General features: G+C 40.1%; 1 protein-coding gene across 1 annotated transcript in view; it reads left to right on the top strand.

Moving 5' to 3' along the window:
- cog2 (component of oligomeric golgi complex 2) overlaps positions 1–17,470 on the top strand; it is a 64,131-nt gene that overhangs the window by 27,883 nt on the left and 18,778 nt on the right. The window contains exons 11-12 of the mRNA XM_073056578.1: positions 5,497–5,558; positions 5,680–5,831. Of these exons, the coding sequence (XP_072912679.1) occupies positions 5,497–5,558; positions 5,680–5,831 (214 nt within the window). The remainder of the gene's footprint in view (positions 1–5,496; positions 5,559–5,679; positions 5,832–17,470) is intronic.

Genomic DNA, 17,470 nt, shown 5'->3' with positions numbered 1-17,470 from the left:
ATTATATAGAGATATGATATAGGTAATTAAATAACGCATGGTAAAATAAATTATCAGGTATTTCAGTTTTGAATTGTATGTTTAGCTGGTTTTCACAATACGAGTCATATTGTAAAAGTGTATTTGATATGGTTGTCTGTTGTATCCGACAATGTCAGGGGATTTTTAAAGTGGGAAAGTTGTTTCACTAGGACATTTCTGCTCTCTTGACCTCGGAAGTTCATGTATTGTGGTATGAGTGGTTGTTACAACTGGGGCCTTCCTTGGTTTCAGTGGATGATCATGATTGCTTCTGTGCCTCGTCATGTCCTTCGCTTGCCACAGAGCGATGCAAAACCACCTTCCTAGCTGATGGATCTTACAGCTGATCTCATCCATCTAGCCCATCGGAGCTGACTTCACATACTAGGACAAGCATGTATGTCCCTACCTCACTGTGGTATAAGATTGGTTTAGCCCGCATGTCGAAGCAGTGTATTGGGGTGTGGCCGCTGTTGCATGAAAACAGCTACTTGTAGCCACAGGTGAGAGTTGAGTGTCTGGTGGGGACCAAGGGTAAGTGAGCTGCCTCAGATAGGGCATGACAAGCCCTTTACCTGAGGTGCTACTGCTCCCTAGACACCCCATACATGCTTTACTATGTTCTGGGCGCTGCCACTTTGAACAATATATTTACTTCAGTGGTGCGGCAGATAATGCTGTCTATATGAGTTTCTATGTTCTCCTTGTAATCGGATGGGTTTCCCCGGGTGCTCGAGTTTTCCTCCACATTTCAAAACTGTAGTTGGTGGATTAATTGGTGACTGTAAATAACTGTAGTGAGGGTGGTCAATAAGGGAATTAGGAGGGAGTTGATGGGCAGATGAGAATGAATATGAAATGGGTGGGGAATGGGATGGAAGGGATTGATTTGAGAGCTGTGTCGACAAATTGGGCCTCCTATGCCAATTGAATACACAAATATGAATCTTGAGAATCAAACCAGGACTAAAGATCTAGCCATGGTGCTGGATTGCATAAAGGTGATTTCTACAACATCAGAAGTAAGTGTTGTCTATGATTCTGCACAACTATTCAGTGTTTAGAGTGAGGCTTGGCTTTGGTCGGGATCGGGAGTGAATTTAGTGGGAGAAGGGAGTCCTGACATGTTCATGTTAACGAGTCAGTTACTGTCCAAATGGATTCAGAGAAATGACGTCTTTGCCGTCAATCAGAAATACTCTCCTGACTCTATTATTTTGTCATATCTGTGGCAGAATAAGCGCTCTAGAATTAATAAAATCCACCTCCAAAAATCTAAAAAAGAGGGTGGCATGGCTTTACCTAACTTTCGCTTATATTACTGGGCAGCTAATATACGTTGTGCTGCCTTCTGGTCTTTCTTCCACGGTCAACCTGAGTGCCCTAACTGGGTGGCAATGGAGTTGAGCTCCACTAAAGAATTATCTATATCTGCACTTCTTGGCTCTGCACTCCCTAGCAGTCTGCCCAGATCAATAGCTAATCCTCTGGTTAGACACACTTTGCGTATATGGGCTCAGTTCAGGAAATGCTATGGTTTCCAGGGGTTTTCCATTTCTAGCCCTGTCGCACATAATCACCTTTTTTTACCTACCACGTTCGATTCAGCATTCCATGTTTGGTACAGGAAGGGCATTAGACATTTTGAAGATCTCTTCATTGATAACCGCTTCGCTTCTTTTCAACAGCTCTCTGTTAAGTTCAACCTGCCTATCGCTCACTTTTTCAGATATCTCCAAATCCGACACTTTACTGCTCCTTTAATTCCTAACTTTCCTGAAATGCCTGCGAAAAATGCTATGGACCTATTTCTCTCCATTAATCCACTAGGTAAAGGTTTAATTTCAATTATCCAAGATAAACTAGCAGCCTTACGACGGGCCCCTGTGGATAAAATTAAAATGGCCTGGGAGCAGGATTTAAATATCTCCTTATCCGAGGAGAGCTGGGACTCAGTTCTCAAATCGGTTAACTCAACCTCTTTTTGTGCTCGCCATTGTCTCTTACAGTTTAAGATTGTTCATAGAGCCCATATGTCTAAATCTAAACTATCTCGATTCTACCCTGGCATTAGTCCGCTCTGTGATAAATGCAAGAGGGGCGTGGCCTCTCTCATCCATATGTACTGGTTCTGTCCTAGCTTGGAGAAATTCTGGAAAGATGTCTTCACTACACTATCGGGTATTCTGAATCAGCACCTAGAACCTAACCCCTTAATTGCTCTGTTCGGTTTTTGGGGCGAGACAGATTTATGTCTGGGTCCGACCAAATGCCGAATACTATCCTTTGCCTCTCTCCTGGCGAGACGCTTGATCCTCCTTAGATGGAGAGATGTTGCCCCGCCCACTCATGCGCAATGGCTTAACAACATTATGGCCTGCTTGGACCTCGAAAAAATTCATTATTCAGTTCTTAATTCGGATCTAAAGTTCCATAAGGTCTGGGGACCTTTTATCGAGTACTTCCATAACCTTCCTCCTGACGAGGGTTTTTTTTTTTCTTTTCGGTCCCTTGCTTTCAGCTCCCTTTTTTTTTCTGGTAGTAGGCATTATTATCCTCTGTTGCTAAGTGTATTCACAGTCTGGGAGTTTGACTGTCCTGACTTATACTCTCTATATTGTGTGGTGGTTGGTCTGGAATTGCTTTTTTTTCTTGTGTTTTGGGGTTTGGGGAGGACACTAAGCTCACTTGTCTTTAATTTAGGTGCTTTTTTGTTAAATTCTCTTCCTGTGTAGCATATTGTTATTGTATGCTTAACCTTGCTCTGTATTAATGCTCCTCATTGGGATTTGGGGTTTTTAATTTTGTAAAATGTTTTGAAAAACTAATTAAAAAATTTTAAAAAAAATTTAAAAAAAAAGAAATACTCTCCTGGGTGGTTTCTACTGAGTGTGAGCAGAAAGCATCTTTCACCCCGGTAGTGACATATGAAATATCAAACGAGCAGTGACCTGTCACCGATCTCTCTCAAACAAGAGAAATTCAGTAAATGGTGGAAATCCGAGCAACACACACAAAATGCTGGAGGAACTCTACAGGCTGGGCAGTGTCTATGGAGAAAAGAACAGTCGACCTTCGAGACCCCAGCTAATGTATTTTACATCGCGTCTTTGGTTCTATCGCTCTTCCCTGTACCACAAAGAGTTAAACTTTCTTCACACTTGAATGACAGTGTTTTCACTGGAACACTGGAATTTGGAAGGATGAGAGGGGATTTAATTGAAACATATAAGATTATTAAGGGATTGGACGCACTAGAGACAGGAAAAATGTTCCCGATGTTGGGGGAGTCCAGAACCAGAGGCCACAGTTTAAGAATAAGGGGTAGGACATTTAGAACAGAGTTGAGGAAAAACTTTTTCACCCAGAGTTATGGATCTATGGAATGCTCTACCTCAGAAGGCAGTGGAGGCCAATTCTCTGGATGCTTTCAAGAAAGAGTTAGAGCTCTTAAAAATAGCGGAGTCAAGGGACATGGGGAGAAGGCAGGAACGGGGATGATCAGCCATGATCACATTGAATGGCAGTGCTGGCTCGAAGGACCAAATGGCCTACTCCTGCACCTGTTGTCTATTGTCTATTGTCTCTAATTGCTGGAGTATAGATGTGAACTAATCAAGGCTATTTCCACAAAGAACAGTGAAAAATCACAACTAAGTCCTCAAAAGGTAAAGAAGGTTGTAGTCAATTGAAATGAGCAAGGCTGAGATAGATTTTCTTTTTAATTAGACAGTGTTATTAGGATTGCATAACCATAGTACATAGTACATAGAACAGTACAGTATAGAAAAAGGCCCTTTGGCCCACAAGATTGCACTGAACCAAATAAATTACTATTTTAAAAATAATTTGGGTCAGTACATCATGGGTCAAAAGGCCTGTACTGAGCTGTACTGTTCTATGTTCTATGTATGTTTTAAAAGACTACTAAATTAGTCCCTTCTGGCTACACAAGTCTATATCCTTCCATTATTTACACTTTAATATGCTTATCTAAGAGCCTCTGAAAATTCACTGTTGTATTTGTCTCCACTGCTACCCCTGCCAGTGCATTCAAGTAATTTAAGATTTTTAATGTTACTTCCAGTCCTTAAATGTTAAGGAGAACAAAATTATTCCGGGTCCGATGCAGCACAAAAAATAACACAATTAGACAAAGAACACAATAATAAAAAAACCACAGCAAGTATTCTGTAAGTACATAAGATAGCTTATTTATGTAACCCTCAGGTTCAGCCAGTATATGTTCGTCTAGGGAAAGACAGCTTCTGGCCCCACCAAACTGAGAAATCTTGTTTGTGTGGATGCTGCGTGTTGTGTTGCCTGGTTACAAATCCGAACCACAAAATATCAGACGGTACACCATATGCAATTAAATGATTGTACTTTATAAATCTTAATTTGAGTATAGGGTTAGTAAAGAAAATAAAAAGAAAAAGGACCCATTTTGAGGAAAAAAGTCAAATATGCATGTTGGAGTTTACTGATAAGGCCATTTGTCCACCATCAACCTCCTCCGAGTGTCGCTGACCTTCGGACCCTCGCTCCCCGTCCACTCCGTCCAGTGGCCTACCTGCTCTTTCCACACGCGTCTTCTCTCTTCATCTCTCGCCGACAAAAGACCGCAAAATCCCTGCTCCCAGACTCACAAGAACAATATCCTGCTCATTGGCTAACATACATTCCAAAGGCCCCGTTATCTCTAGTCATAACGCAAACATTGCTGCTACAGAGAAACCATGACCTTAGCAGTGGAACATTACAGAGCAGCCATTACGTTAGCAGTGAAACCTTACAGCGTGTTACATTTACGTAGATTAATTGTATGTCCATAAAGAGATGGTAGGCACAGGAGTGTCTGTACATAAGGTGACTGACAGGAAATGATAAAGTAGTGGTGGTTGGGGTGTGGAGGGGTGGGTTAGTGGGTGGAGATGTTGATCAGCTTTATTGCTTGGGGAAAGTAACTCTTTTTGAGTCTGGCAATCACCACTCTGTGTGTGTAAAAAGAAAAAAAAACTTGCCCTGCATATTTCCTTTGAACTTACCCCTTATAATCTAGTACTGTACTGGAGTTTTTGACCCTGGGAAAAAGAAACCAGCCCTGTATTTTATCTGAGCTCCTTGTAAACTTAGAAACTTAGAAATCAGATTTTCCCTCTGCCTTCACAGCTCCAGAGTAAAGAATTTATAGATCAGCCACAATCTAATTGAATGGCAGAAGGTAAAGGTTTCCTCTGCTCACATGTTAAGAATGGGTGTTAAGAGTATTAAGAGTACATTCTTCGGCTTGCACTTTAATAAGCAGCAGGAAACTTGTCTATATGAAAAATATGGAATGAAAGAAAAACCTGACCACTGTCAAAAAGCATGTATAAACTGAATATTTTTTCATGTCTTTTTCATCGAGTCATTACACAGTTCAAGAAACATTTGATCTTGTGGCTATTTCTGTTATATCTAATCTTTTCATAGATTCAAAGAAATTGCAGGAAATTTGGAGGCTTCTTTGTCTGAAGGTTTGAAGGAAGCACCAGGTAATTACTTTTGTTCCAACAGAAGTATTTTAAATGAAGAGTAAATGGAGTCAACCTCCTCAAAGCATAACAAAACCAGTTCAAAAGTTTGTACTAACAATGTTTGATTTATTTGACTTAGATGGAAGCGAGTTCAGGCTTCAGGTTACTTGCATTTTGTGGCAGAACCTTATGAAATGCTGGGATGATCGCGTCTACCTTCCTCCACTGGCTCACCGTTTCTGGAAAATGACACTGCAATTGCTAGCACGTTACGTTAAGTGGGTGGACGAGGTGAGTGGCCCTTTTCTTTACCCCTTCAAATTCCTGGAATTGCAGAAAGGAGGCGGTACAGGAGCTTGAAGACTCATCCTTGACGTTAGGAAGAGTTTCTTCCCCTCTGCCATCTAATTTCTGAACAGACATTGAACCCATGAACACTACCTCACTATTTTTATTTTGTTTCCTTTCTGCACTAATCTAATTTATATATAGAAAATAGTAAGAATATATTTACATATTGCACTGTATTGCTGCTGCAAATTTCACGACATATGTCAGTGATGATAAACCTGATTCAGATTCTGATTTGCAAACATCCTGTTAACTTGCCACATTGTTATGATAGTTCAGATTGGCAATGTTCTTGACAGAGGAATTAAGTTACTCAATTTAAATGTAAATATGGTTAGTCATTTATTGACACGAGCATATGATACTCAAATTTTTGAATTGACCAGCTGGTTGTTTAAATTCTGTGAAGATCCAGTGACTGCTTTTGCAATTTCCTATCAGTCCACACATACACTAAAGCAATAACTTAGATTTACATGGCACCTGTAGAATATCCTTAGACAAATAGTTTGATCTCGAATTACTTGTTGAGAATAAGGAAAACAAAAATGATTTATTCATTTGTTGAATGGATGTGGATGTCGTGGAAGTTGCCCATGAGTCTGCCATTTCAGAGCAAGACAACCACATTAGTGGTTTATAGTTGCCTGTATTCCACACTGGGTAAGGATAGAAACATAGAAAATAGAACATAGAATAAAATAAAATAAAACATAGAGCATAGAAGGATGATACACTCTGACTGTGAAAGGGCATTAGTGATTGTTACAACAATCTAGTAGTTTCATGGTTGAAGTCATTGATACTAGCTTTCTGTAAAATCTCAGTTTCATTTAATTAGCTGCAATTGTGGGATTTGAGCTTTTCTATCTGCGTTAGTTGTCCAGACCTATGCTTGTGAGACTGGTAATGTAACCACAATGGAAATTTTTTTAAAATGCAGATAATGGAAATCTAAACCATGTTCTACAGGACAAGTAGCATACAGGGAGAGAAGAATAGAAATGTATACTTCAGAGCTGTGGTCCTTCTATTGGCATCGTGATAGCAAATTATTGTTTTCTGTATTATAGTAGCAGAGGTACTGCAGAGAATACAGCATACAGCTTTTAATGCTGCTGCCTCACGGTTCCTGTAACTTCTGCTCAGTCCTATCCTCCAGTGCTATCATCGTGTCGTTAATATGAAAAGGATTTAAAGACTCTCAATAGCCTTGGTACAAAGTTTACTTTATTTAACATAGAAAGGAATGTTCGCAAAGATCAGCCCTTCTGCAAATGTATGTTTGCTATAATTCTTTGCTCTATATTATGTCACTATAATATAATTCTATACTGTGGCGCAGAAGGGAAGGGGGGGAGAAGAGGCAAGCTATTGTGCTAGGGGATTCTTGGCTAGGAGAACGGAAAGGAGGTTTTGTAGATGAGAATGAGATTCCTGGATGGTTTATTGCCTCCCAGGTGCCAGAGTCAGGGATGTCTTGGATTGTGTCCATAGCATTCTTAAATGGGAGGTTGAGAAGCCAGAGGTCGTGGTCCACTTTGATACCAATGACATATGTAATCTGGGTAACGAGGTCCTCAAAGTGAGTTCAGGGAGTTAGGTACTAAGTTAAAGGACAGGACCTCCAGGGTTATGATCTCAGGATTGCTACTCTTACCCTGTGTCACGAACTACATGGCTAAGGAGTTAGTGCAGGAGGGAGAGGTTCAGATTTTGGATCATAGGCCCTTCCAGGGAAGGTGGGACCTGTATAGAAGGGATGGTTTGCACCTGAACTGGAGGGGAACTAATATCCTAGTAGGAAGGTTTGTTAGTGCTAGACCAGGGTGTGGGGGGTGGGGAGGGTTTAATCTAGAGTTGCACGGGGATGGGAATCAGAGAGCCAGAAGAGATATTGGAGTGGTTGTGGAGAAAGATGTTGGTAAGCCTACATACAAGGTCAGGAATGAAAAGGTTGAGAATGGTGGGACAAATGTTCTGAGCTATGTATGTTTCAATGCAAAGAGTATTGTAGAAAACATTAATGAGTTTAGGGCACTGAACAGCATGTGAAATTATGACATTTCAGCCATTAGTGAGATTAGTGGTTGCAGGAGGGGCAGGGCTGTCAACTTGCTCAGTGCTCCAGGGTTTCATTGTTTTGGATGTGATAGAGTGGTGAAGATTAAAGGGGGAGGGATGGCATTAATATTCAGGAAAAATATGAAGGCAATGTTCAGTCAGGACAGACTGGAGAGTCATCTAGTGTGACTTTATTGATAGAACTGAGGAATAAGAAATGTATGACCATGTTAATGGGATTATTTTAGACTACTCAACAATCCATGGCATTTAGAGGAGCAAATTTGTAAAGAGATCTTAGACTGTGGCAAGAAACAAATGATTGTGATAGCAGGTGATTTTAACTTTCTACATATTCTCTGGGACTCCCATACTGTAAAAGGGCTGGATGAAAAAGAGTTTGTCAAATGTGTTCAGGAAAGATTCTTTAATGAGCCCCAGCGAGAGAGTATTCCGTACTTGATCTGCTATTAGGGAATGAGAAAGGGCAGGTGACAGAACTTTGTTTAGGGGAACACTTTGCATTTAGTGGTTATAATGCCATTAGTTTCAAGATAATTATGGAAAAGGATCAGTCTGGTCCTCAAGTTGAGATTCTAAATTGGAGAAAGGCCAATTTTGATGGTATCAGAAAGGATCTGACAGGTGTGGATTGGGACAGGTTGTTTTCTGGCAAAGGTGTATTTGGTAATTGGAAGATTTTTAAAAGTGAAACTTTGAGAGTACAGAGTCTGTATTTTTCTGTCAGAATAAAAGGCAAGTTTAACATTCTTATGGAACCTTGGTTTTCAAGAGATATTGAAGCCCTGGTTAAAGAGAAGGGTACATGGCAGGTATAGGCAGGTAGGAACAAACGAGGTTCTTGAGGAATGTTAGAAATACAAGAGAAAACTTAACAAAATCAGGAGGGCTAAAAGGAGACATAAGGCTGCTTTAGCAGACAAGGTGAAGGAGAATCCTAGGGCTTGTATAGATATATTAAGGGCAAAAAAAATTGGTCCTCTGAAAGATCGGAGTGGTAATCTATTGATGGAACTGAAAAATGTAGGAGAGATTTTAAATTGACTTTTTGCATCTGTATTTACTGGAGGTGCAGACACAGTCTACTGTTGTGAGGAAATGCAGCATCAAGGTCATGGACTCTATATAGATTACAGAGGAGGAGGTGATTGCTGCCTTAAGGCATATTAGGGTGGATAAATCCCTAGACCCTGACAAGATACTCCATCGGGCCCTATGTGAGGCTAATGCAGAAACTGCAGGAACCCTAGCAGAAATATTTAAAACATTCCTAGCCACGGGTGAGGTGTTGGAGGATCGGAGGATAGATAATGTTGTTCTGTTGTTTAAGAAAGGCTCTAAGAATAAGACAGGAAATTATAGGCTGGTAAGCCTGACATCAGTAGTGTGAAAAGTTATTGGAAGGTATTCTAAGGGATTGGATATACAAGTATTTGGATAGAGAAGGGCTGATAAAGGATAGTAAACATGGCATTGTGCACGTTAGGTCATGTCTAACTAATCTTATACAGTTTTTCAAGGAGGATACCAAGAAAGTTGTAAAAGGAAAGACAGTGGATGTTGTATTCCTAGACTTTAGCAGGGCTTTTGACAAGGTCCCGCATGGGAGGTTGGTCAAGAAGGTTCCGTGGCTTGGCATTCCAAATAAGGTAGTAAATTAGATTAGATATTGGTTTTGTGGAAGATGCCAGAGAGTGGGTGTAGATGGTTGCCTCTCTGACTGGAGGCCTATGACTGGTGGTGTGCCACAGGGATCAGTGATGAGTCTGTAGTTTGTCATCTATATCAATGATCTGGATGATATTGTAAACTGGATAACAAGTTTGTGGATGATACTAAGATTGGGTGTGTAGTGAACTGCGAGTTGTAGTGAACTATCAAAGGTGGCAGTAAGGTCTGGACTAGCTGGAAACATTACCTGAGAAATGGCAGATGGAGTTTAATGCAGACAAGTGTGAGGTGTTGTGCTTTGGGAGGACCAATCAGGATAGGTCGTACACAGTGAGTGGTCGGGTATTGAGGAGTGTGGTAGAACAGAGGGATCTGGGAATACAGATCCATAATTTCTTGAAAATGGTGTCACAGGTAGATAATGTTGTAAAGAAAGCTTTTGCACATTGGCCTTCATAAATCAATGTATTGAGTACAGGAGTTGGGATGTTATATTGAAATTACATAAGACGTTGGTGAGATCCAATTTAGAGTATTGCGTGCAATTTTGGTTACCTATCTATAGGAAAGATGTAAATAAGATTGAAAGAGTGCAGAGAAAATTTACAAGGATATTGCCAGGACTTGAGAATGTGAGATATTGGAAAGGTTGAAAAGGTTAGGACTTTGTTCCTTAGAATATAGAAGTTTGAGGGGAGATTTGATAGAGGTATACAAAATTATGAAGGGTTCAGATAGGGTTAATACAAGCAGGCTCTTTCCACTGCGGTAGGGTCAGAATACATCTAGAGGTCATGGGTTAAGGATGAAAGGTGAAATATTTAAGGGAAACATAGGGGGAACTTTTTCACCCAGATGAGAGTAAGAGTGTGGAATGAGCTGCCAATGCAAGTGGAAGATGTGTCAATTTCAACATATAAGAGAAATTTAGAGATACATGGATGAGAAGGGAATGGAGAACTATGCTCTGGAAGCAGATTAATGGTTCGGTACAGTAGATGAGCCGAAAGGCCTATTTCTGTGCTGTTGTATTCTGTGACACTATGACTCTTTAAGGTCAGAGTGAATACAAGAATATAGTCTAACTGCAATGCTTTTTAATTATTAACATCAAATACTTGCCTCACAGGTTGTTTTGCATATTAAATACTCTTAGTTTTTGATTTCACATTTTAATTATCTGATATAAAAAATTTCAGTGTTATATAAATTTCAGTTCTGTTATCAAGCATCTTCCCCCACATTGTCAGCTTGCTTTCAGCTTGCCATCTGTCCCATGACTTCCAACTGTGTTGATTAATCTTTCCTGTAGCACTCTATCAAAAATCTTTCTGAAATCTAAGCATACTGTGTGCTTTGTCAACAAAGTCTGGCATTTCCTGCGGAACACCAGTAAATCTGTTAGGTAAGCGCGTCCTGGCAATCTCTTGCATGCATTCACCACCCGACACACAGTGCATTTACATTTCAACAAGTCTGTAAACTGAAGAGCTGTTGCAATCGCATACATTAAACAGTTTGATTTATTTGCTTCCTCAAGAATCTTGGAATGGAAAATTGCTAACTTGTTTCCTGAACCTTAATTTCTCCAGAATTATTTGGACTAGCTCACTGCCCTCTCTCGAATGGTCAGACTCCTTTCATTTGGTCTTGAACCCATTTTGGTTTCCAGCCCAGTTTCATTTAGCTTTCCATTCCTGCATCACACTCTCCTGTGTCATTTCAGATTCTCACCAAGCATACTACTCTGTTGTTGCATCCTTTATAGACCACCAACTCAATCTGTCCAGACCCCTTTGAATTTGTAAACACATGAGATTCTGCAGATGCTGGAAATCCAAAGTAGCACACACAAAATGCTGGAGGAACTCAGCAGGTCAGGCAGCATCTATGGAGAGGAATAAATAGGATGAAGGGTCTGGGTCTGAAACGTTGACAGTTTATTCCTCTCCATAGATGTTCCCTGCCCTGCTGAGTTCCTCCAGCATTTTGTGTGTATCACCCTTTGAATTTTGTTTGCTTTCTCCTGTTTTTTCAAATTTTATTTAGAGATTCAGCACGATAACAAGTCCTTCTGGTCCAATGAGCGTGTGCTGCCCTTTTACAGCCACGCCACTAATTTAACCCACTAACCCTTATGTCTCTGGAACGTGGGAGGAAACTGAAGCACCCAGAGAAAACCCACGCAATCACGGGGAGAATGTACAAATTTCTTACAGATGGTCGCTGAATTGAGCACAGGTGGTTGGACTGTAATATTATTATGCTAAACACATTACATTGGCACCTCTATTGTTTAGGAATTTCCACAGCCGCTCTCAGTGATGCTCCTTGTAAATTAATACAGATTTAAGCCTTTCTGCCCAGCTCATTAATGTTCAACATAAACAGCAATAGCTTCAACATTGGTCAAGTTGGCACCCTGCTGGCCACTCCTTGCCAAAATAACACAGTTTGAATCACAACCACAAACTTGCTTTCCCTGGTTTAATCATATTTTCATTGACCTCTGTACTTGAATCCCAATCCATAACCATTGCTTTTGTAAATTAATCAGCCATGTCAAAATCCTTACCGGAATCAAAAGATATACCGTAATTGGTGCAATCTCAACAAGGTCTGGCATTTTTCCAGAACTCTAGTTAATTTGTTGGACTAACTCTCATTTTCCTAAATGTAAGTGGACTCACACAGGTGATATTGACTCAATTTTTGAACACTTTTGACATATAATAGAGAAGTAATCTTTAAAATTAGTGGTCACTTTTCAGTGAAATTTGCTTGATTTTCATTTCTTTGTCTACATTGAGCACTACAGTTGAGATAATTTTTTAAAGAATAATATCAAAGAAAGATGGATAAATTTATGATTTATCTTTGAACAGGCAAAATAGGAAAATAATCTCTCCTACATCAAAAAAGCAGACTGTGTCAGTAAATTTTAGCATTGCAAGTCATTAAGCTCCCACATGTGAATGGGAGGTGCAGTGGCATAGACCTACATGGGAATGGGAGGTTTACTGATCTAAACCCACAGGAGGATGGGAGGTTCACAGGTCACGACCCACATGGAAACAGGAGGTGCACAGGTCTAGACCCACAGGGGGATGGGAGGCTTACTGGTCTAGACCCACTTGTGGATGGGAGCTTAACTGGTGTGCACCAGCAGGTCATTTCAATGCAGTGCTTACTTCACTTCCTCATTAGGAGAGAAGCCTATCCCAAGAATTGGTGTAACCATATTAAAGTAAAGAGCAGAGTTTCATTTCCCTCAGGACTGTTGCCATCCTTTATAATTTACTAATGACAAACAAAATAATCTCTTGCAGAATTTTTACATCACATATTTGATTTTAAAAATCTTTTTCATTCCCTTATTGTCACATTGCAACAAAACAAAGAAAGAACGAATTTCTCTATCAAATATTTACTTAATCCTTACAGAGTATGAACGGCACTGCAGCATAGTGGTTAGCACACTGCTGTTACAGGTCGGTGTGTCGGAGTTCACTTCCGATTTCTTCTGTAAGGTGTTTGTATGTTCCTCCCCATGAATGTGTGGGTTTCCTCTGGGTGCTCTGGTTTCCTCCTTCAGTCCAAAGACATACTGGACTAGGTTAGTAGGTCATTGTAAATCGTCCCGTGATTAGGCTTGAGTTAAATAGGTGGGTTGCTGGGCAGTGGGATTCATTGGGCTGGAAGGGCCTGTTGTGCGCTGTATCTCTTTAAAAAAAAAAGGGAAACTAACTCGAAAGGCAAATACTTGCTCTGACAATTAAATATGTATTAATCTCAGCCTGTCACTGGGCACAGCTGAAGCTTATTTATATTGGGCATTCCAAGCATGAACATGACTGGAATAAAACCTCCATCCAAAACCAATGCAGCTGTTCACAGTAACACAGTAACTTGCTAACGGACCTCACACACATCTCACATGAACACTCTTTTAAGTTTACTACAGTAACTGTGCAAGAGTTTCTTCACATTTTCAATTTCCAAGAATTATGTACTTGATGGAATGTAATCTTGAAGTTAAAAGGTTGTCTGGATTACTTTTCTACACTAGTTATGCCATGGTCTGGCATGGAAACACCAATGTTCAGTAACAGAAAAATCCGCAGAAAGTGATGGATCACACAAGTAAAGCCCTCGCCACCATTGAGCACATATACAGTGCATGGAGCACTGTCACAAGAAAGCATCCATTGTCGAGGATCTCCACCACCTAGTTCATGCTCTCTTCTCACTACTACCATCTGGCAGGAGATACAGGAGCCTTAGGTGCCACTTCACCAGGTTCAGGAACGGTTATTACCCTACAATCATCAGGGTCCTTAAATGGTGTGGAGAATTTTAATCACCACAACTCTGAACTGATCCCACAACCTACAGACTCGCTTTCAAGGACTCTACAATTCATGCTGTCAGGATTATTTATTTTTTATTTGCACATTTTGCCACCTTTTGCACATTGCTTGTTTGTCAGTCTTTATTTATGAATAGTTTTTCATAAATTGTATTTATGCTTGCAGGACAATGAATGTCAAATTAGCATATGGTGCCAAATAAGTTCTTAGATAATAAATTTACTTTGAAATTTGGAACTCTTTAAGATGGCTGTGGTTGTTGTGAATTGAATAGAATTGTTCAAATTGATTTGTTGGTTTCATGTTAGGAACGAGTAGGGAAGCAAAGGATGAAAAATTAATGAAGTTCAGCCACAGTCTGGTTTTTCTGTGATGCTGATTGAAAGGCCTGTCCCAACCTTCCATCTAACTGGTCACTTTTCAGAGTCACTGCACCCATCCAACATACCATGAAAGAGACCATTTCCCATCCAGCTGCAGCTCTCATCCTTTCACAGAGTATTTGCAAATCTTCACCACTTTTAGCTATGTGAGATCTTTTTTCAGTTCATTCATTTTATTGGGATGTGGATTTTGCTGCAAGAGGGGCATTCATAACCCAAATCCATTTGCCTTAAGGAGATTGTGGTGAATCAATCACATTTACTTGTGCACTGCCACCACACTGTTCTAAAGTTTGAACAAAGAACTGCCATTTTATACAGGATTGACTAGCAGTTACAGATATTAACTAATTGGTAACCTTGTATGCAGTATGTTTAAATTCCTTATTTGCATTATCAATCACCAATCACACTATGATAATACAGTTATTAATAGCCAATAGATTCTCCACATTAAAGGGCAATAATACTCCTGAATAATTAAAGTAACTGACCAATAGTAAGTATAGGAATGAAAGGGTTACTATATGAGGAACGTCTGGCAGCTCTTGGACTGTATTCCCTGGTGTTCAGGAGAATGAGAGGGGATCTCATAGAAACATTCCAAATGTTAAAAGGCCTGAACAGATTAGATATGGCAAAGTTATTTTCCGTGGTAGGGGAGTCTAGGTTAAAAGGGCATGACTTCAGGATTGAAGAGCGTCCATTTAGGACAGACATACAGAGAATTTACTTTAGTCAGATGGTGGTAAATCTGTGGAATTTGTTGCCACAAATAGCTTTGGAGGCCAAGTCATTGGGTGAGTTTAAGGCAGAGACAGATAGGTTCTTGATTAGCCAGGGCTTTAAAGGGTATGGGGAGAAGGGAGGGGGGACGACTGGAAGAATTGGACCAGTCGTGATTGAATGGCGGAGCAGACTTGATGGGCCAAATGGCTTACTTCTGCTCCTATATCTTATGGTCTTATGGCATTATCACCCTGGAATCTTCATTTTCATCTTCTATCTTGTCTCAGTATGCCAAATGGCTCCAGTCCAAATCTTGGGTTGTTTAATGTGGAATATGGTCTCATTGTACCCCTTTCTGTCGTTCCTCTGTGTTTTCCCCTTTAGTTGTGGTTGATTTAAGTTTTTAAGAAAAGATCAAGATGAATGATTGTATCACTGGCACAGGAAGTTCAGCAGTATATGCAAAGCAGATATGGCTTCTTGCATATCTACACAGATTGTTCAAAAGATGCAGTGACAGGTCAGTCAGGTGTTTCTGTTTATGTTCCAAATGTTTCAGGTGGCTTAAGAAAAGATTATCAAACAAAGTATTGGTATTCACATCTGAGTGATTGCTGTCATTTTAGGCTTGGAATCGGTCAAAGAAGTACACAATGATTATATACTTCTGTGTTCTGATTCATTCTCGGTTTTGCCATCTATTTAAAAATAAAAAGGTATTTCAGATTGTAGGCCAGACATTCTCCTTGCGATTGGACAACAGCCGTTGAAGCTGTAGAGTCTGGGCTTGTGTGTCCATTTCTTACGGGTTCCTTCCTACGTTAGGGTTTGAAGGAAACAAAATGGCCAACATTGTAGCCAATCAATCACTTAAAATTAAGGATGTAAATGTTGTGATGCTTTTGCATAAAGGGGAGGTGAAAGACATAATTGAGAAGTCTATTCGGTCACTGTGGCAACAAAGTTGGAATGAGGAACAAAAGGCATGGCATTTACTTAGAATTCTGAAATGGTGGGAACTCAGCTGGGAGATGGGTGTTAAAGAAGGGAAGAAGTTATCCTTGCACGAGTTGAATAATTCCTTGTTCAGAACTAATATGCATGATATGAGCATTTGTAGGGATTGCACTTGTCAAGAAAGTGCAGCATAAATCATTTTAATGCAGTTCCCATGAGGTGCAAAGAAAACATCTAATTGCTAAGTTGAAATCTTTGTGACAGACAAAGTTTGACATGGAAATTGAATTAGGATATCATTGCCATTGTAATGTATATAAGTATACATTTGACTTTATGAAAGGCATTAGACTTATTTGAGTTTTTTGGGGGGAGGGGGAATTTAGTGGGTATATTTTCTCTCTCTTTGCTCACACTCAAACTCAATAGGTGACGGTGATGCACTTTATGTTGGTCTGCCAACTGCCAATAACTTTACTAGAAAACAAAGAAGATGGCTCTGGTCCCTTGCTGTGCAAGTGGATGCTATGCTCTTCAAAGGCCTCTCGTGCCAGGGCTGACTGCACACTGTCAGTAAACTAGCCTAGCCTGGTCATTACCTTAACCCTTGCCTTGTTGCAGCTTCCACAAACTCTTCCAACTACTTCAGTCTTCTGGTGAAAATACTTAGTGCATTTGGGTAAGGTTTCCCAGGACTTAGACCTGACAACTCTGAAGAACTAATGATGCATTTCTGTCTGAATGATGCAGCTACTAAGGGTGCCTGTAGGTGATGGTAATCCCATGTCCTTGAAGCCCATATTCTTGCTGATGGTAGAGATTATGGGTTTGAAAGGTGCTGTTGGCATTGCCTTGAAGAGAACTGTGGGTAGTTTGTAGATGATACAAAGAACTGCCAGCGAGGGAGAGAATTAAGCTGATTGGGTGTCTTTCAAACTTTATGTTGGGTGAACAGAATTGGAGCTTTGTTTACCCAGGAAACTGGAGATAATTTAATTGCGCTCGGAGGTGTCAGAAGATGAGTCACTCACTTCAGGGTGTCCAGTCTCTCACCTGTTCTTCTAGCTACAATATGTATGTGGCTAATAATAAAAAAACTGCAAATGATGGAAATCTGAAATAAAAATGGAAAATGTTGGAAAATCTCAGCAAGTCAGACAACATGTAGAAAGAGAAACAGTTAATGATTTTTTAAAAATTATTTATCTGGCTGGTTAGGTTGAGCTTCTAATCAGTAAATCAGTCAGGACTTTGTAGATGTGGGACTTGATAAAACCAGTTGAAAGTCAAGCGTTGGTGGTTACACTCATTTCCATTTAAGATATCAAATGTAAGGCTTCTTTTTGTACAAGTGTTACTTGCCACTTGAATGTTAAAATGTAAA

This window comes from Hemitrygon akajei, chromosome 9, assembly GCF_048418815.1.
Source record: "Hemitrygon akajei chromosome 9, sHemAka1.3, whole genome shotgun sequence".
Taxonomy (NCBI): Eukaryota; Metazoa; Chordata; class Chondrichthyes; order Myliobatiformes; family Dasyatidae; genus Hemitrygon; species Hemitrygon akajei.
The sequence above is the reverse complement of the archived record's forward strand: the minus strand, read 5'-3'. Positions and strand labels throughout refer to the sequence as shown.